The following is a 20,762-nucleotide window of genomic DNA, read 5'->3' as shown; positions in this document are numbered from 1 at the left end:
TTATTTAGATAGTACGCCTAAATGTATATTCTATTTTGTTGAATATTTTCAACAGGGTGAAAATTGTTATATTGAAAATAATCAAAAACAGTGAAATGTGGTTCCGGACATAAACTATGGCAATTGTATTTTTTTTCCATTTGTTTCCTTTCCTGATGCAGGTAATCAACGTTTATATGCGCGATGATTTGGGTAAAAGATGGTATCACGTGTTACCAATGTATTTTCAATGCTCTTTGTGAATCAGAGCTGGTTAATAAGATTGTCGTTTAAGCGACTTCGTGCAGATAAAATGTGCGACAGATGTAAAGAGGTCTTTATCCGCTGTCTGGGAACACTCTTTGTGTTGATTTGGGCCATGTTGTGTGAGAATCAGAAATTGTGGTGTGTTTGGTGATTTCAACACTACCGGGGATAGGCGGGGATAGCCTACACTATCGAGTGTGGTAACTTGTAGAGCTGTCAGCTGCTAACTCTTCCACTCATTGGAATGAGACAGCTATGCGGTGCTGCCCATTGGGCAGCGTAATTATACATAATGGTCATGTCATGAAAGTATTTAGGGAAAACTCGAGTCTGAGTTCTGACGCGACATAAATTTTATAGTCTTTACTACAAATTTTAATTTCTCCCTTGTTTGTATTATCTAGAGCATATATGACACTACTTTATTCTTGCTTAGGTTCCAGGCCAAAAGGACTGACGAAACTTTATCGGAACTTCAAAACACAAAAACAATTTCTATCATGAAAGCGAGACCACTGTTCACCAAAACTTAGGGAGTTTGACATGTTTTTGTTTATGTTTGACATTTTGATTTTGCACTAACCTTTTAGCAATGAAAACAATGCAAATAAACCGCGAAAATTATTTCGGTCTCGAGTGGTTCACTTTTTTTTTCCCAAGAAAGTTGATTTTGATCGTGTTTTTATGCACCACATTGTCAAAATAAAACAAAATTTTCATTTGTCGGAAAAAAGGGTAAAGCTGTTCGGGTACTAACACTCGAGTTTGTTGGATCCCGCGGATCCGACTTGTGATCCCATGGGGTCGCGCGCAATGTGTTTACGGCGTAAGAAAAGACAAAAGCAAATGTCATCGAGTGGCAACCTTGATTCGTTCATTCAAAAATGTCATTCATTCATGGAAATGAGTATACACACATTTTGAATGAATTTTCATTATGAAGAAAAACGTGTGATGGGTAAGTATAAGTATCGTTCCCTTTTTATAATTTTGTAACATTTTCTAATTTCTTATTCCTTTTTTTTCATTTCAGCTGATTACTAATCCTTCGCAAGAGCATGCTCTGATATTGAAAATATCAATAAATTCGGGAAAATACAAAATTTCATCAACGATTGGTCTTATAAGGAAATTCTAGAACATAGCGATAATTTTAATATACGTTTATGTATGGAACGCCGTCTACGTATGCCATTTTCGGATTCACAGACCGGTGGCGCAGAGTCCCGCTGTGCTCTATTCATGAAACAACGGCAACGAATGCCCGGATTTCGTGGTGGACAAATATAAACATATCCATCGGCACGTTGGCGTAAACCAAAGCGGCAGTACTTACTAAATCATCACAGTTATAAGAGCGTATCAATATCGTGCGCACCTTATCATCAAGCAACGGGCAATGCATCGGCAGAGTGTAGCAATTGTTGATGCTGATGGTAATTCTATGAGTGTTTCAGGCGTTAACGATAGCAAAGACTCACACGCCAACGCTGAAAAGGATTGGTTCCATGAAGATATTGATATGTCACATTATCATCATGTGGATGACTTCGAAGAGGATTTTGAATCGGACAATGACTTCGACGAATCCTATGGTAGTAGTAGTAAACGTAAACGTGGTACACGCAGAGGCACAGTTACCACTGATGGCACGCCAAACGGGGACGTAAAACAGGTCGTAATAATGCGGTGATGGTGGCGAGTAGTATAACCATTTTGTGCAGTAACGCTATTTGCGTGGGTGTTCGTACTATACCATTTAATTTTATTGGCTTGAATTCGTGCTCGTTAGCCTCTCCGTCGCTCTACATATTTGACATTGTGTACAGCGGCTTTAGCACCATAGTGAAAATTTTTTGTATCTCCGAAAATGACTGCCTTTGAAGAATTTTGTGTTTTACCGGAAATTGCCAAGGCAATCGAAGAAATGGAATGGACCTTGCCGACCGATGTACAGGCTGAAGCAATACCGCTCATTCTCGGAGGTGGCGATGTACTTATGGCCGCCGAAACTGGTTCTGGAAAATCAGGAGCTTTCTGTTTACCTATTTTGCAAATAGTTTGGGAATTATTACGCGATTTAGAGGAGGGAAAGGTTAGCAAACCTGTTGCTGCTGGTGGCGCTATTGCACCATGGACAATGTCGTTCTTTGATCGTGGGGCAGCACTTGCCGTAACAGCGGATAGAATGCGTTGTCAATCGCGTGAGTTTAAAGAATGGCATGGTTGCCGTGCAACAACCGGCGTCCATGGCAAAGGAAAATTCTATTATGAAGCTACTGTCACTGACGAAGGCCTTTGTCGTGTGGGTTGGTCTACTGAGCAAGCCGATCTAGATCTTGGTACATGTCGTAATGGTTATGGCTTTGGTGGCACAGGAAAAAAATCCAATAATCGTCAATTTGATGATTATGGGGAAGCATTTGGTAAAAATGACGTGATTGGCTGTTTTCTCGATTTGCAGGCCAATGAAATTGTGTTTGCCAAGAATGGCAAAGGTCTTGGTGTAGCTTTTCGTATACCTGAAAATCAATGTAATAAAACATTTTATCTAGCTGTTGTGTTGAAAAATGCTGAAATATTATTTAATTTTGGTAAAAGCGAATTTAAGTATCCACCAAAGAATGGTTTCATGGCGGTTTGTCTAGCAGGTGCTGAACGTTCTAAAGCAAATCCGCTTGCAAGTCCTGCAACAAATACAGCAGCCAATAAGCCAGCACCTAATGCCCCACAGGCCATTATTATCGAGCCGCGTCGTGAATTAGCTGAACAAACTTATGATCAAATTGAAAAATTTCGAGTACATTTAAGCAATCCGGATGTGCGTTCGCTGTTACTGATTGGTGGTGTTGAGTTAGAAACGCAGAAAAGTTCACTACAACAAGGTGTCCATATTGTAGTCGGTACACCTGGACGGCTTGAAGAGATGATTAGTAGTGGGTTAGTGTCGTTGACATATTGCAGATTATTTTTTCTGGATGAAGCTAATTTTTGCAATTGTTGTAGTGGTTGTAAGGGTGATTACTGCTAACACGACAAGGTTTTGGCTGACCATACGCGTCATAACCGGTATGGCTTGCTGTGGTTCCTTCATTGGTGATGACGAAGGACCTTGTGATGAATCTTGATCATCGTCTTCCTCATATTCGCCATACGGTTGCATATAATCCAAGTATTGTTCGGGTAAACTTTCCAAAAAGGTTTTACAAATCTTGTACAATATCTGGTATCCACAAGGATAAACCATTCGGTTTCACTAATTATTGGCCAGCTTTTGTGCAAAACCTGTCAAGTGTATTTCAGGGAATCTATTAAGCCAACGATTATCGGCAATGAATACGTATAATAGTGACAATGATATTGGTGGCAATGATGATAAGAAACACACAACTTCCCGTTTAAACTAACAAAGAAATTAGATTGAGTTGTTTAAGAAGGAAAGAGGAGGAGGAGAGAACATGGGGAAGAGGACTTACTCACTTGGCAGGGCAATGATGAAGCAAGTGCAAAGGGTATTGATTGGTATGCAAATTGATATTGATTTATGTTGAACAGTGACTGTCAATTCAGGCAAAAGCCTTAGAGTACACTAGAGTAGTCGGCGAAAATACAACCTTTTCAATCCATCGGATAAAGCTTTCTTATTTTTGTAGATTCGCTAGAAATGAATCTTTTATTGCTTATTTTCTTGAGGAAAATGGAGCTTTTTAGTGGATGGACTGAAGCAATTTTAGTTCGTACGACCGACCACCCCAATGTACTTAGAGTTTGCTATGTCCTAGGACAGTGACGCATATTTATGTATTTTATTATAATTTTTTTTTTTTTTAGCGCATATATTTTCGTATGCAACTATCTACATATAAGTAAATTATGTCTTTTGAGTATTTATGTACATACAAACACATGATATCAACTTGGTCTTTACTTGTAGGTACTGTCGTGTTGCAATTAAACAACTGAAATTGGGTAGGCCGTGCTAAGAACATTGCAAAGCCGTTGAGTCACCCGCAAGCAGGAGAGGGTGGTTTTTTTTTGACAGTATCTTGTATAGTAATTTTGCATTCGAAACGCAAAGTCGGGAGAAAGAGGAGATTAAGTAGTGGGTACCACTTATGTTCCAGCCTACATTGTGCAGGCTTTCATGCTTTGTTGAAAACAGCTAGAACTGGCAGACATTGATTTATCAGAGAATGCGAATTTAGCAGTGGCAGTAAAACATTAGGTCAAGAACTATGTAAACCATCACGAATATATGTTAATGAAATACTCGCGCTCTTAAGGGAATGCGAAATTAAAGCCATATCGCACATTACTACGGGCTTACTGCCAGATGTGCAACGTATTATACCACGGGATCATGAGGTCCCTCTAGATAATCTTAACTGCGGCATTGGTTTTGTAGTGATTGCACCCGAGCATGAGCACACCATTTTAGCGGGACTTGAATATAGTTAACGGGCTACACGTATGGGTGTGGCTTATAAACGCAGTAATCCCAACGAACCTCAAGTTGTTGTGAAATTTGCAAACGTTGTTCACAACTTCTACAACAATTACAAAGCAACCACGCAAACGTGTTTTCGTACTCATATCCGGAAATGGTAGCAATTTTCAAGCACTCATCGATGCTTGTCGCGATACATCGCAGGGTGGCATGCCGATGTGGTATTAGTTATATCGAATAAGTCCGATGTTATGGGTATTGAACGCGCGCAAAAAGCTGGAATACCTGCAGTTGTGGTATCGCATAAGTTATATGCAAAACGTGAAGACTTCGGCGCAGAAGTGAGTCGCATTCTAATGGAGTACAAAGTAGATTTGGTATGCCCGCTGGCTGGGTGGGGTAACAAAGTCACTTGTATTGAACCTGCACCAGCACTGGATGTCGCTGCTGTGGGGCATCAAGATGGCACAATTGGTGTGCTTAACTTTAAATTCGATGAGGTGCTTATGAATTCAAACAAGATTGGGTATTTTGGAATTTGGAAGACAGAAAGGTAATGCTGGCTGTGCAGTATCCCGTTGCTCTACGTATATTGATGATTTTGTTTTTTAATAACTTATAGATAGCTAGACAGATTTGGTGCTGTTATATCGGAATTTCCATTTGGATCAACAATTGCAAAAATGATAATTGCCGGCTGTCAAAATAATTGCTCAAATGAAATACTTTTAATTACTATTATGCTGTCAGGTGAGATTGTATGCATTATTATGAATTGCACAGACTGCTGTTTTTGGAAAAAAAAGACCCTTTAGATTTTAATAAGCACAAGAGACTCGTTTTTATACGTTGTTGTGGCTTTAGTAGATGTCACTGAGGGGGAGAATTCTTTGAATTGTGGATAGGTAGTTGCTCTCATTGTTGTTAAGCACCAGCGTTGTGGCCGTAATGTGCCAAGCAATAAAAAAGGGGGTATGCGGTGGCAGATAGTTTATCTGCTTTAGGCTTCTGTTGGCCTCGTTCGTGGTGAACGAGAGCTGGGTTACGGGGTTTGTTAAAACTGGTGGGAGTTACAAGTCTCCCTCACCTTCACTGGAGGGTGGTAGTAGGACCAATTTCGTGATTGGTCTTGTGGTTTGTCCCCTTGCCGTATCCAGTTCGACGACTCGAACTCGGTTATCGGGGCCATAATGAAGGGTGGCTATCCGACCTAGTCTCCATTCGTTGGGGGGCAGATTGTCCTCCTTAATGACGACTAGGTCTCCCTGTTTAAGGTTCGATTGTGGATGCTTCCACTTAACGCGCTTCTGTAATTCGGTGAGATACTCCGTTTTCCACCGTTTGCAGAAGGTTAGATGCAGCGCCTTAAGTTTTTCCCATCGATTGACGAGTGAAGCGCGATCCTCGCTGACGTCAATCTCGGGTGGCGCTAGTAGATGGCCCCCGACTAGGAAGTGCCCGGGGGTAAGTGGCTCCAGGTTGGACGGGTCATTTGAAGATGGGCTCAGGGGTCGGGAGTTGAGACAAGATTCAATCCTACACAGGAGGGTGCTAAACTCCTCTAGAGTGAATTTGTGATCCGATGCGATCTTTTTGAAATGGGTTTTGCAACTCTTGACTCCTGCTTTCCACAGCCCGCCCATATGAGGAGCAGCTGTTGGAATGAAATGCCAGGTGAGGGTTTGGTGGGCATACTTAGAGAGGGTTTTGTCGCACGCATCAACGAGGAATGCCTTGGACTCTAAGCGGAGGGCCCTCGACGCACCGACAAAGTTCGTTCCGTTGTCGGAATAGAGGTTTTTCGGGCATCCTAGTCTGGCGACAAACCGAATAAACGCTGCTAGAAACGCGGCGGTGCTGAGGTCGTTAGTCGCCTCTAAGTGGATCGCCTTAGTCGCAAAGCAGACAAATAGGCAGACGTAACCCTTGGACATGCGACATCCTCGTCCACTGTAAGACCTGATGTCAAACGGTCCGGCAAAATCCACCCCTGTATTGGTAAATGCCCGAGAAAAGGTGGCGCGTCCCGCAGGGAGAATTCCCATGAGTTGCGTCGGGGAACGTTTGCGGAATAGCGTACAGGCCTTACAGTTGTGGATCATGGATTGGATCATGTTTTTGACCCGAGGTATCCAATACTGCGTGCGTAGGAGCCGCAGCATTAGTTGGTTTCCGCCATGTATGGAAATGGTGTGGACAACCTGGACTAGGAGACGGGTGAGTCGGCAGGCGTAAGGGAGGATTATCGGCTGACGCTCGTCGACGGGAACGTCCCCGGATGCGTTGAGGCGACCCCCACCCGAAGGACATTATCTTCGTCGATAAAGGGGTGTAGAGAGAGAATCTCGCTTTTGGTCGCGATGGGTTTCCTAGTCCTCAGAGAGCTTATTTCTGCGGCATAGTGGTTGGTTTGGGATATCCTGATGAGGCGGCTAGTCGTAGCCTTGATTTCGTCAGGCGAAATCTGGCGCGACTCTGCTTTAAAGGACGTTTAGTTTTTGGATGAGTTCTATTCGAGAATCTTATAATGTAGGAGATTACCCGCAACGCTCTTGATAGATCGGAAAACTGATCAAGAATATCCTCGCTATTGTTGATGGTCGTTGCTGCATGCACTTGTACTTGAGAAGGCCATTTCGCTTTGCCTTCTTGCAGCTAAGGAGGTCCCTGCCACCACAAAGAGTTGTCGACTAGGTCCGTGGCTGGAAGTCCTCTGCTGGCTAAGTCTGCTGGATTTGATGCGGACTCAACATGATGCCATGCTTTCGTTCTTACCTTTTCCACGATTTTTGTCACCCTGTGAGCTACAAATTTTGACCAGGAACAAGGGGGTTTTCGAATCCATGCTAGGACGATGGTCGAATCTGTGAATGTTAAATGTGCCTAAGTTCAGGTTCTCCATCACAGTTTCCAAAGTCTCAGCCAGCAAGACGGCACCGCATAACTCCAATCGTGGTAATGAAATTGTTTTCACTGGTGCCATTCTTGTTTTTGCCATAAGTGGACTAACGTAGATCCTATCGTTGATCTTAGCGCGCATGTAAACCGTAGCCGCGTAGGCCTTTTCGGACGCGTCACAGAAGCCGTGAATTTCTATATCGTTGTTTGGGGTGAAGTGCACCCACCGAGGTATACGAATCTGGTTAATGGCGGGGCACTCCTGCATAAAGGTTTTCCACCGGTCTAAAGTGATTGAGGATACCGGTTCATCCCAATCCGTCCCCTCCAGCCAAATGTTCTGCATCTTAGCTACGATGATAACTGGAGCGAGCCAGCCTAAAGGGTCGAAGAGTTTGGCGATGGCAGATAGGATCGCCCTCTTTGTTAAGATTTCCTGGTTTTCGATTGGTTTCGCTGTGAAATAAAAATAGTCGGGATACGCGTTCCAACGGATGCCTAGGCTTTTTACCATGCTCGCGTCCTCGAACTCCAGAAAGTCTTCCGTAAGCCTGTGAGGTTTGTGTATGCCCTGTAGTATCCTACTGCAATTAGAGGTCCATTTTCACAGAGGGAATCCTGATGACTTTAATGCAGCTGTGATTTCATCTCGAGCAGTGATCGCTGCCTCGATGCTATGCCCCCTGCCAGGACATCGTCGACGTACATGCTATTTGGCAAGATGTGCGATGCGATCGGCAGTGAAGGTTCGACGTCATCTGCAAGTTGATGTAGGGTTCTGATCGCTAGATAGGGGGCACAGTTGACCCCAAAGGTTACCGTGTTGAGCTCATACACGCTGACAAGGTCCTCTGCTTTGAGTCGAAAAACTATTCTTTGGTATTGGGTTTGATTTTCTTTTACCCAAATTTGCCTGTACATCTTCTCAATGTCGCTGTTGAAGACGTACTTGTAGAATCTCCATCGGAGGAGCAGTATTGTTAAGTCGGATTGAAGTACTGGGCCGGTGTGTAGAACATTGTTCAGGCTTGTGCCATTGGATGTCGGGCACGACGCGTTGAACACGACCCTCACTTTAGTCGTTGTACTTTCCTCTTTGCCGCATGATGCGGCAAGAAGTAGCAATCAGATGATTGTGGTGGTACTACGGTGTGTACCTTGGATATGTGCCCTAACGTGACGTATTCTGTCAGTACCCTGTTGTATTCCACCTGTAGGGCCGGTGTCTTGGCTAGGCGTGTCTCGTTCCGATAGAACTGAGAGCAGACGCTCTTAAGAGATGGGCCCAAACAGAGGGTTTTTGGGAAGTCTTGTTTGAATGGAAGGGCGACGGTATATCTTCCATCTGAATTCCTTTCCGTTGTGTTTTTATATAGTGCCTCGCAATAGGCGTTATCTTCGGTCAGGGCCTTTTTTGTAGGTACATTTTCAAGTTCCCAGAAAGCGGCTAGCTGCTTGTCTAGGCTAATTTCATTGAAAAAGGATACCCGCGTATTGGTTGGGTGAGGTGCATCTGCACCACCGGTTAAAATCCAACCGTAGACGGTTTCTTGGGCGAGAAGCGTATTTAGAACGTTCTTCCGTATACCGTTTAGTATGATCTGGGGATAAACGTCGCCTCCAAGTATGAGATCGACTGGTTCATTAATGAAGAACCTCTTATCCGCCAGAATCAGATCAGGGAACGCTTGCCGAGTCGTTGCGCTAGCTTGGCAAGTCGGAAGGTCCGCTGTTAGTTGAGGCAGGACTAGGACCATTGTATCAATGCTTACTAAGGGGTCTGTAAGCGAACCTAGCGTAATCGCACATGATTCCTTTACCTGTGCAGATGGTGTATTATTTATTCCTGACACCTGCACATGCAAACGTTTGGATGGAAGGTTTATTCGCTTTTTTAGTCTTTCTGTTATGAAAGAGCATTCGGACCCAGAGTCTATCAACGCTCTGGCGGAAAATTTTACTCCGTTGTAGATTATATTCACCCGCGCTGTTCCTAATAACACCCCTTTTGTCGTGTTAGCATGACACGAAGTGACGTTGTTAGCATTATCTTGCCTTTTTTCAGCTTCCAGTCTTGCTCTAGCCTGTTGTGAGGTTGAAGGTGTATTGTCGGTGGCGTTTTGAATCCACCTTTGAGGAGTTGTCTTTAGTTGTGCTGTCGGAAGATGGAGCAAGGTGTTGTGCCTTGCGTGGCACGTGCTGCAATTGAATTGGCTAGTGCATCGTGTCACGGTGTGTCCACCCGACAGACAATTCAGACAGTAACTATTGCTTTTTACAAACTCGATTTTCCCTGACGTAGACAACCTACGGAATTTTTGGCAATTTCGTAATTTGTGCTCCGTACTGTTGCACATCTTACATGCTGATTTTTGTACGCTGGCTTGGTAAACCCCAAGTTTTGTAGAATTTTCCCTAGAATTCGAATTTTGACTTTTGGGTGCTTTTGTAGTTTTGTTACCCCTAATATCAGAAACCGTATCTAATGTCGGGATATCTGTCTTTCGTTCTACGGTCTGTTCCCAAAGAGCCAACGTAGATTCAGGGAGTTTTGTGGAGCATAGGTAGGTTATAATTGCATCCCAATTTGTGATGTCAATATTATGACATTGTAGCGCAGAAATGCAATTGTTGATCTCACGTTGCAATTTTTTAATTGATGTTCCACACTCCTGCTCGACTGCCGTCAGATTAAATAAAAGTTTTAGTTGTGTGTTGACGAGGATACGTTTATTTTCGTACCTGTCGCTTAGATTTTTCCAGGCGGTTGCAAAACCCTCGTTTGTTAATGAGCACCTGCCCACTATTTCTTTTGCCTCCCCTTGAGTTTTTTGTTTTAGATAATATAATTTCTCGACATCTTTCAGATCAGTATTGTGGATGTATATCGCCGTGAACATATCTCTAAAGGCTGGCCAGGAAAGGTAGTCGCCTTTAAATACATCGGTGTCACAAGGCGGCAACAGCATTTTATGTCCACGGCGCGAAGAGTCTTCATCCTTTGCTTCATCCTTTGCCGGCTGTGGGGTGATAGCTTCGGCTTTAGCCGCCACAGCAGACATGCATTGCAGGTAGCATGCGAAGCAACTTTTATTCTTCTTTCTTAGTGAGCTGAGCTCGTCTTTGGACAGCTCAGCATTGCTGAGAAGACTTTCATATGTGGACTTGGTCTTCTTCCATAGTGCTCTTAGCTCCTCTTGCAGTAGTGCAAGGGTGTGCTTGTTTCGGGACTCGACCGGGGCGGAGTTGAACTCTTGTTCAAACTCGACTATGGAATCAGCCAATCTGATATAAGTCTCCATTGATTTTATTAATTTGAATATCTTGTTTCTTTAAAGGGTTCGAGATTGGAGGCAAAAACTTAGTGGCGTTGGTGTGTATCTAACCGCAGCAAAAATTATAAGAGTGTTTTATTTTTTAACGTAGCCCAGCTATCAATCATGCTGTGATTGTGCTGTATAAGTAAAATCTTTAAAAATACACGGATTGAAATTCTGGTCGGATTGAATGTGTTAACACAGATAGCAATCTTATGTGAATTTAGTAATAAGCAAAAATTTGAATCAGATGTAAATCTTGACGTGAATGTAATGCGTGGCCAGTGATATGAACCACTTATAGAGATCCTCACGAGGATTATGTAGGCCACAGATAGAAATCCTGACGAGGATTTAATGTGTCTACAGTGATATAGAAAGAAATCCTGACGAGGATATAGTGTGTATGTAGTGATATGCAGCACAGATAGAAATCCTGAAAGGTTCTAGTGTGTACAAAGTGATATCAAACACAGATAGAAATCCTAACGAGGATGTAATGTGTCTACAGTGATGTGTAATGCAGAGACGAGAAATCGTCTGCAAATATTTAATATGTCTAAAGAGTGTATTGGACACAGATAGAAATATTTTCTGAAAATTTAGCGTGTCTAAAAAAATTTAAAAAAGGCAGATGTAATCCCGACGTAGATATAGTGTGTCAACCTCGAGATTTGAAACACAAATCGAAATCCTGTGGATTTAATGTGTGTAATTCTAGAAATTTGAACCACAGATAGAAGTCCCAATGAGGATTTAATGTGTATACAAAGTGAAGGTGAACGCTGAGTATTCCCGAGTAGCCAACCAGGGATCTTTCCCAATATAAAAAATAAATTTGTTTATCCAACTTACTGTGGAAAATTACGATTTAAAGTATTTATTAAGAAAAAAAGTGATAAAAATACAACTATATAATATAAAGCGGTCAGTATAAATTGTGTGATTAAGCCACTAGCCACCCAACGTAGTGATACTTTTTGGCTTTTGGTATTATTTCAGCTCGCAAACTGATTACTAAAGTGCATTCTGTGATAGACAAGCTAAGGCTATCAAGCAAGTGAAAATATGGTTCCTGACTAGGAAGTTTTGTCACGTATGTGACGACGAGGGGTAAAATACAGTGCAGTGATGAATGTGAAAAAAAAAAACGAAAAAAAAATTCACTGACTGTCTGCCTTGAGCGGTGTCGAGTAACCCTTACCACTGATGGGGGGAATTACCCGATCGTCAAAAGGCGATTGGGGTGTTTAAACACGAAATTTAGCACTTTCACTTGCTTTGCCTTTATTATATCTAACACGGAATGCACTTTCCGTGCGTAAAATCACGCAACTAATAAAAAAAGGTTTTTGTGCAACCAAGCAACCACGTACCCTGTGTTTTTAGTTGATTGATGTGATAAATGGACTGTATGCGATAATAATGGACTGGCTGATGAATGTGATATTATGATGATGATATGATGTGTATGACTGTAAGATGTGATGCTAATGGATGTGTTTGATGATGTGATTTTGATGTGATGAATCGACTGTATAATGTGATGATTTTATGGCAGTATGTGTGTTGTGTGATAGCGAGTTGCCAAAAATGTTGTGCTAGTTGGTTTCGTTTCGCTGATTACTTTTTCCAATGCTGGTTGAATTTAACACTTTTATAAATAATTTTTCTTGCTTGACTAATAATTTCCAACTCTTCCGCTGCGCTGCTTCTTTTTGATAAATCACCTATGTTGTCTTCGAATTCTTGATTTTCTCGGCGCGTAAGGACCAAATGTTGCGGGGGGAATGTGGCACCCGGGTCGTGGGGCGCGATCGCACGCAAATAGAAGAAAATAAAAAGGAAGAATTAGTACCGAGTCGTTACAATTTATTTATAAAACATAAATATTTTACAATAATTGTTTATACAAGTGAAGCAATCTTATAATGTAGGAGATTACCCGCAACGCTCTTGATAGATCATCAAGAATATCCTCGCTATTGTTGATGGTCGTTGCTGCATGCACTTGTACTCGTTTTTCTTCGATGTCTGTGTGGTACTCCTGTTCGCCTTGAGATGGCCATTTCGCTTTGCCCTCTTGCAGCCAAGGAGGTCCTTCAAAGTTAGCTCTCGGCTGGTGTTAGCCGTTACCGGTATTAATAACAAAATAATTAATGTGCGTGTTAGGGTGTTTCAAAATATTTAGGCTGGTGGCCTAAACATGCCGGTCCCCTTGCGGCGAGCAATATGTATGTATAGTTGCATAGTAAGTACGATCTGCGTTGGACATCCGTGCTTTCAATACTTCAGCCTGGCTGAGCTGTGGATGAAAGAGAACAGCGTTAGTGTTCAAGTACGTGGGGTTGCTTGGTTTAAAATGCACCTTGTGGTATAATTAAAGTTTTTATAGTGGGTGGGCTCCAGACACGACGAGGCCGAAAATTGTGGCTTGGGTGAGGAGCCCGCCGACAGTCGACGCGGGTGTGCCGCCGACCATAATACTGGCGTAGACGTCGGCGCCCAAAGTGAGCAACACTGGCAACGATCGGTAAAACGTCGGATCGGCCAGCTTCATGAACTGGAATGGGGCCGCTACCGACGGGTCCAGATTTGCCGTGGGGTTTAACCTGGCATAGTTTGCTATTACGGTGGCTTGGGTCGTGATCTTTCCCGCTACCGCATACTTCCCTCGAAGAACGACGGTGCACCTCGAAAGACGTGCGGTATTGTTACGCTCCTCAAATTTTCGGAGATACAAAAATTTTCACTATGGTGTTAAAGCCGCTGGACACAATGTCAAATATGTAGAGCGACGGAGGGGCTAACGAGCACGAACTCAAGCCAATAGAATTAAATGGTATAGTACGAACACCCACGCAAATAGCGTTACTGCACAAAATGGTTATACTACTCGCCACCATCAGCATTATTACGCCGCCGACTACCTGTTTTACGTCCCCGTGGTAACTGTGCCTCTGCGTGTACCACGTTTACGTTTACTACTACTACCATAGGATTCGTCGAAGTCATTGTCCGATTCAAAATCCTCTTCGAAGTCATCCACATGATGATAATGTGACATATCAATATCTTCATGGAACCAATCCTTTTCAGCGTTGGCGTGTGAGTCTTTGCTATCGTTAACGCCTGAAACACTCATCGAATTACCATCAGCATCAACAATTGCTACACTCTGCCGATGCATTGCCCGTTGCTTGATGATAAGGTGCGCACGATATTGATACGCTCTTATAACTGTGATGATTTAGTAAGTACTGCCGCTTTGGTTTACGCCAACGTGCCGATGGATATGTTTATATTTGTCCACCACGAAATGCGGGTATTCGTTGCCGTTGTTTCATGAATAGAGCACAGTGGGACTGTGCGCCACCGGTCTGTGGATCCGGAAATGGCATACGTAGACAGCGTTCCATACATAAACGTATATTAAAATTTTCGCTATGTTATAGAATTTCCTTATAAGACGAATCGTTGAGGAAATTCTGTATTTTCCCGAATTTATTGATATTTCCAATATCAGAGCGTGCTCTTGCGAAGGATTAGTAATCAGCTGAAATGAAAAAAAAGGAATAAGAAATTAGAAAATGTTACAAAATTATAAAAAGGGAACGATACTTATACTTACCCATCACACGTTTTTCTTCATAATGAAAATTCATTCAAAATGTCTGTATACTCATTTCCATGAATGAATGACATTTTTGAATGAACGAATCAAGGTTGTCACTCGATGACATTTGCTTTTGTCCTTTCTTACGCCGTAAACACATTGCGCGCGACCCCATGGGATCACAAGTCGGATCCGCGGGATCCAACAAACTCGAGTGTTAGTACCCGAACAGCTTTACCCTTTTTTCCGACAAATGAAAATTTTGTTTTATTTTGACAATGTGGTCCATAAAAACACGATCAATATCAACTTTCTTGTGAAAAAAAAAGTGAACCACTCGAGACCGAAATAATTTTCGCGGTTTATTTGCATTGTTTTCATTGCTAAAAAGTTAGTGCAAAATCGAAATGTCAAACATAAACAAAAACATGTCAAACTCCCTAAGTTTTGGGGAACAGTGGTCTCGCTTTCATGATAGAAATTGTTTTTGTGTTTTGAAGTTCCGATAAAGTTTCGTCAGTCCTTTTGGCCTGGGACCCAAGCAAGAATAAAGTAGTGTCATATATGCTCTAGATAATACAAACAAGGGAGAAATTAAAATTTGTAGTAAAGACTATCAAATTTATGTCGCGTCAGAACTCAGACGCGAGTTTTCCCTAAATACTTTCATGACATGACCATTATGTATAATTACGCTGCGCAATGGGCAGCACCGCACAGGTTTCTCATTCCAATGAGTGGAAGAGTTAGCAGCTGGCAGCTCTACAAGTTACCACACTCGATAGTGTAGGCTATCCGCGCCTATCCCCGGTAGTGTTGAAATCAACAAACACACCACAATTTGTGATTCTCACACAACATGGCCCAAATCAAGACAAAGAGTGTTCCCAGACAGCGAATAAAGGCCTCTTTACATCTGTCGCACATTTTATCTGCACGAAGTCGCTTAAACGACAATCTTATTAACCAGCTCTGATTCACAAAGAGCATTGAAAATACATGGGTAACACGTGATACCATCTTTTACCCAAATCATCGCGCATATAAACGCTGATTGCCTGCATCAGGAAAGGAAACAAATGGAAAAAAATACAATTGCCATAGTTTATGTTCGGTAACCTCATTTCACTGTTTTTGATTATTTTCAATATAACAATTTTCACCCTGTTGAAAATATTCAACAAAATAGAATATACATTTAGGCGTACTATCTAAATAAAGGATTTAATAAGGGTCTAATAGTGTTTTCAACCACCACAAGCATAAAATCTATGCAGAATAACCTAATAAGATTATGCACTCCACATGAATCCCTTATCCCGAGTACGCCAACCAATATGTCAGCCATAATCGACCCCTGGTCTCCGGCCATTAGCCACCCAACCAACCTATGCAGCGATATTACTAAACGCTACCACTTCCAGACATGCCTGGATTTGCATTCAAACGCTCCAAAACCGAGGCACGCCCCAATGCGTTCACCATCGCTTGCCGTGTGTGCACCAAACCGCACGGAGTGCGATTGTGCCCAATTTACCGTGTCGACTGAGGAGCAACTACGTGCAATACTCATTCACCGCTATTGTCCCAACTGCCTATCCCCGTTCCACCGCCTGAAAATATGCCCCAGCCAAGACCGATGCCGACGTTGCAGTGAACCACATCACTCGACGCTACATATGGACGAGGATCAGCCGTCGCCACCTCTAAGCAAGCACGACGACGACGATGCGAGCTTGGATGGGGTCCTCTCCATCCATGTCACGGAGCAAACGAAATCATGGGCCCAGCAAGTTGAGGAAGAAGAGAGGCTGGCCAATGCAGCAGAGGTAGCCCAATCGGGCAGCTTAGAAACGCCGCGATTCCGGCCCCCATTACGTCATGAGAGACCCGAGAACCGCTCGCCTATGCACGGCGCTTTCGCGCGCTTACAAATCGGGGATGGCGCTGAGACACGTCCTTTCCGCCCATCGCACCGCCCTACTGGTAAACAGCGTGACGACGCGGAACCGCGTCCGTCCCGCTCGTCACGACAGTTCAATGGGAGGGCGGCCCCTAATAAGATGCGCAACAACCATCGAGCTCTCGTGTGTACCTAAAGAGTGTGTTTATTGTGTTTTGTAGCAAAACAAAGGGGCGTAAAAACCTTTGTTTGTGTAATTTATTGAAAGTATTGGACATTTGGAGCCCCAAGTTAGCGGTCAGTCGAGGGTCAATCTCCGGCGGAGCCCTAATTATTGTGCGCGTGTTTTTGGTTGCTATCAATTTTCGCCCTAACCTCAAAGTGCTTGCACGTGGAGGTATACTTGTGTGTGTGCGCGCATTCAATCGGCTGTGAGTGAGTACCCAGGTGAAAACTTGTGTGTGATTACACACTGTTCCGCTTGGGACCAGTGTTGGACTACTTGCGCAGTGAGCGATTGTGGACTGCCTGTGTAAGGGGGCATAAACCCATATTTGTATCAGTGGCGGTATCAGCTGTAGTGTTATAGTCTGCCCGTTCAGCTCGGCGGAGCTTTCGTGCCGGTCGACTCGTCCCCGATACGGGGAACAGTGTTCCGTCCGTCGGGGCGGTGGTAGTGACCACGTCAGCACTTTGCTGACAAACAGCGAACGAGCTACGTCACCGCGCTATTGCTATAGCTGACGGGTTGGGCTGCTACTGCTGCTGACCACTGGTTCTGAGTGGTTATAGCCCTCTAATTTAGGGCAGGCTACATTCGCCCAGTGGGCATCGGTTTTCTCCTGGTGATTACTTCCACATCCGTGTCGTGTAAGTGTGACCAAGTTTGTCTCTGGCGACAGGCGCTTTGAGGAAATGGGGGGCAGCGCAAGGGGCGGTGCAAGGAAGCGCCCGGGGCCGCGTTCCGTCGGAGGTCGTTCTTCTGCGGCCGCTGATGGGTCGACCTCGCGCGAGGACAAGGGTGTTAGTGCGCGACAATTTTTGAAAGTGAACACAGGTAGGCCTACCGCTGTGCAAACTGAAGGTCGCAAAGCAGACAAAAAGGCGGGTAAGTCGGGGATACCGGTGGCGTCGGGGAAGGCGACCACCTCGAAAATTGCTGTGCAGATGGGTAAGGGCGGGCCGAGTAAGTCCGCGAAGTCAGAGAATGAGGAGAGTATTCTCCCGAAATCCGACGACGACGCGGAATTACCCAGTCTGCCGGAATCCGGGGTATGTCCCTTAAGCTGGGACAAATCGGATGTAGTGGGGGGTGCCGGATTCGCTCCTGAGTCCGTGGTGACTACTGTCGCTAGCTCCTCAACCGAAGGTAGAGCAGGGGGGGGGGGGGGGGGGGGGGGGGGGGGTAGTTATTTGCCTACCCTCCAAGGAGGAGCGATATAAAGTCCTCGCTAATAAGAAGTTTTCCGAGGTAGAAGTGTGCGAAAACCGGAAGCAAGGCACTAGGGTGGTCATTCGGGGGGCTTACGCGCAAATCTCCCCTGATGAATTCATGGAGGAGGTCTTTCGTCTGAACCTCACGAAGGTCGACCCTGAGTGTCAGAGGTCAGAGGTTAGGCTGATCAGTCGACCTTGGAAGGCAGACGTCGAGGGAGCAACGGTGACCGTCACCCTGGAGAGACCGGACAAGTTAATGTCCCCCCTCTTGGATGCGGGCCGTTGCTACGTCAAATGGTTTTCCTTCCCGGTTCGGCCGGAGAGCCAAACCTACAGCTGCTTCCGTTGCCTGAGTTTTGACCACCAGGTGAGGGACTGTGGGTTGAAGGCTGCCGTCTGTCGGAGGTGCGGACAGGAAGGGCATATGGAGGCAAAGTGCCCTAACGGGGTGCATTGCCGAAATTGCGGATTTAGGGGCAGACCCGCCGCACATCTTATGATGTCGGCGGAATGCCCGACATATGCAGCCGCTGTTGCCCGTGCACTCGCCAGACATTGATGGGTTTAGTTCTTCAACTCAATTGTCAGGGAGCGTACTCCGTTATGTGTGAATTGGGGGCGCGTATGGCTGAGGAGAGTTGCAGTATTGCCCCGCTCCAGGAACCCTACACTACCAATGGTTTAGTGAGAGGGCTTCCTGGAGGGTTTAGGTCCTTTTGCGACCTTCGGGGCAATGCTGCAGTTGTGGTGAATGAGCCTAGCTATGAATGCTTGTTGTTGAATGCGTCTGATTGGGGAGTGTGTGTGAGCATTGAGGGCTCTTTTGGTAGAGCCATCTTTGCAAGCATATACTGCAAGTTTGGGGAACACATGGAACCATACATCCAGTACCTCGATACGGTGCTACTACTAGCGAGTAGCACGCCAGTTATCATTGGTGTGGATGCCAATGCCATATCCCCTATATGGCATAGCAAAATATCCAGGATTTCTCCTGGATATGCTAGTCATGGACGGGCGAGGCGTTGGGCGAGTGGGTACTCACCTCTCACGTTCATTTTGTGAACGAACCGAGTGGGTGGTACATATTCGATGGGCCCATGGGCAGGAGTGACATTGATGTTACTCTCATGAATAAGCCAGCAGCGAGAGCGTTCAGTTGCAGATGGAGAGTAAGGGGGGGTGAGGGGATAAGCGACCATAATCTCATTGAGATTGTGGTTACCCCCCGTACCACCCCGGATATGCTTGGTACGCCTTCCGTAATGGGGTGGCGTACTGCCGGGGCAAATTGGACTCTGTACGGGTTATACGTCGAGCAGGAGGTGACTGCTACACCCCTCGATGTATTTGCAGAGCTCCCAGTAGACCAGCAGATTGCCCTCTTGAACGCCTGTATCTGGCGGGTCAATGACAGCATGTTTGAAAGGTGGAAGAAGGAGCGTTTTCGCTGTGTCAGGTGGTGGACGCGTGAATTGACCCAGAAGAAGAGATCTGTCAGGCGCCTGAGACGTCAGTTTCAACGTGCCCGGCATATCGATTCCGATGGTCTGTCCCAGCTTAGAAGTCAATTAAGTGTGGAAACGCGTGAATACAAGAGAATGATTGTAGAGGTTAAAGAAGAACAATGGCGCAACTTCGTGTCAGAAAACTCGAACGACCCCTGGGGACGGGTCTATAAGGTCTGTAGGGGTCGCCGCCAGACCGAAGTTAATTCCCTCCGTGTAGGCGAGAGAACAATATTAACATGGAGGAAATGTTCAGAGCTGCTTATTGAAGGGTTCTTTCCTAGGGCGGATGTTCAGGTAGCTCCCCTTGTACAGGATGTGCCTGTACCTCCACTAGAAGTTGAAGAGTTGGATTATACATTTGGCCTGGTTAGGTCTAAACGGTCTCCGGGTTTGGATGGAATAAACGGAGAAATGTGCAAGTGTTTGTGGAAGTTTATTCCGGAATACTTGGAAGCCGTTTATGATAAATGCATATAGGAGGGTTACTTCCCACGTGAGTGGAAAGCTGCTAGGGTTGTCGTTCTCTTGAAGTCGCCTGACAAAATAAGATCTGATCCTCGGTCTTACCGAGGTATCAGCCTTCTTCCAGTGCTTGGTAAAGTACTGGAGAGGGTTATGGTTGAGCGGCTTCAGGAGCTAGTTGGGGGTAACCAGTCGGATAGACAGTTTGGATTCAGGAAAGGACGCAGCATTGAAGACGCCTGGATGCATGTCCAAGACTGTGTTGAGAGAAGCCCCAATAAATATGTCTTAGGCATATTTATTGACTTCAGGGGGGCGTTTGACTACCTGCGCTGGGATAGGGTCATCGAGCGGTTAGTGGAGCTCGGCTGCCCAGAAATTGCTTTGTGGCAGAGCTATTTCTCGGACAGACGAGCTACTATCGTTGGTGCCTGTGAAAGTGTGGAAAGGGAGGTGGCTCGAGGTTGTCCGCAGGGATCCATCTGTGGTCCATATATATGGAACATGATGATGGACTCCCTGTTAAGGCAACTCGAGCATCTTTGCAAACTCTGCGCCTATGCGGATGATCTCCTCCTATTAGTGGAGGGGGATTCTCGCGCCAGCATTGAGCGTACCAGTGAGTCTCTATGTCAAATAGTGGCTGGCTGGGGCGCCCATGTTGGCGTAGATATTTCGGTGGACAAAACTGTGATGATGCTGCTGAAAGGCAGATTGTCACAGAACCGCCCACCGGTTGTCCGCATCGGCGGGGTCAGCATCAGATATGCGACGAAAGTCAAATACCTGGGGCTGACAATGGGTGAGCGACTGAACTTCCTACCACACTTGGATGCTGTCAGGGACAAGATGCAGAATGTTTCGGGGCAGTTACGACGTATCATTCGGAGTGACTGGGGCCTGAGTCGCCGTGCCGTTCGCACAA

General features: G+C 45.0%; 1 protein-coding gene across 2 annotated transcripts in view; it reads left to right on the top strand.

Moving 5' to 3' along the window:
* The first annotated feature begins 1,131 nt into the window (after positions 1 to 1,131).
* LOC137239711 (ATP-dependent RNA helicase Ddx1-like) overlaps positions 1,132 to 20,762 on the top strand; it is a 57,071-nt gene continuing 37,440 nt past the window's right edge. Inside the window, exons 1-4 of one of the 2 annotated variants that reach the window (XM_067765325.1) lie at positions 1,132 to 3,186; positions 3,253 to 3,768; positions 4,181 to 5,246; positions 5,316 to 5,443. In XM_067765325.1, the coding sequence (XP_067621426.1) occupies positions 2,117 to 3,186; positions 3,253 to 3,277 (1,095 nt within the window). In that variant the 5' untranslated portion in view covers positions 1,132 to 2,116 and the 3' untranslated portion in view covers positions 3,278 to 3,768; positions 4,181 to 5,246; positions 5,316 to 5,443. Of the gene's footprint in view, positions 3,769 to 4,180; positions 5,247 to 5,315; positions 5,444 to 20,762 lie in introns of both variants that reach the window. The other variant, XM_067765324.1, reaches the window with a different exon arrangement.

This window comes from Eurosta solidaginis, chromosome 2, assembly GCF_040869045.1.
Source record: "Eurosta solidaginis isolate ZX-2024a chromosome 2, ASM4086904v1, whole genome shotgun sequence".
Classification (NCBI taxonomy): domain Eukaryota; kingdom Metazoa; phylum Arthropoda; class Insecta; order Diptera; family Tephritidae; genus Eurosta; species Eurosta solidaginis.
The sequence above is the reverse complement of the archived record's forward strand: the minus strand, read 5'-3'. Positions and strand labels throughout refer to the sequence as shown.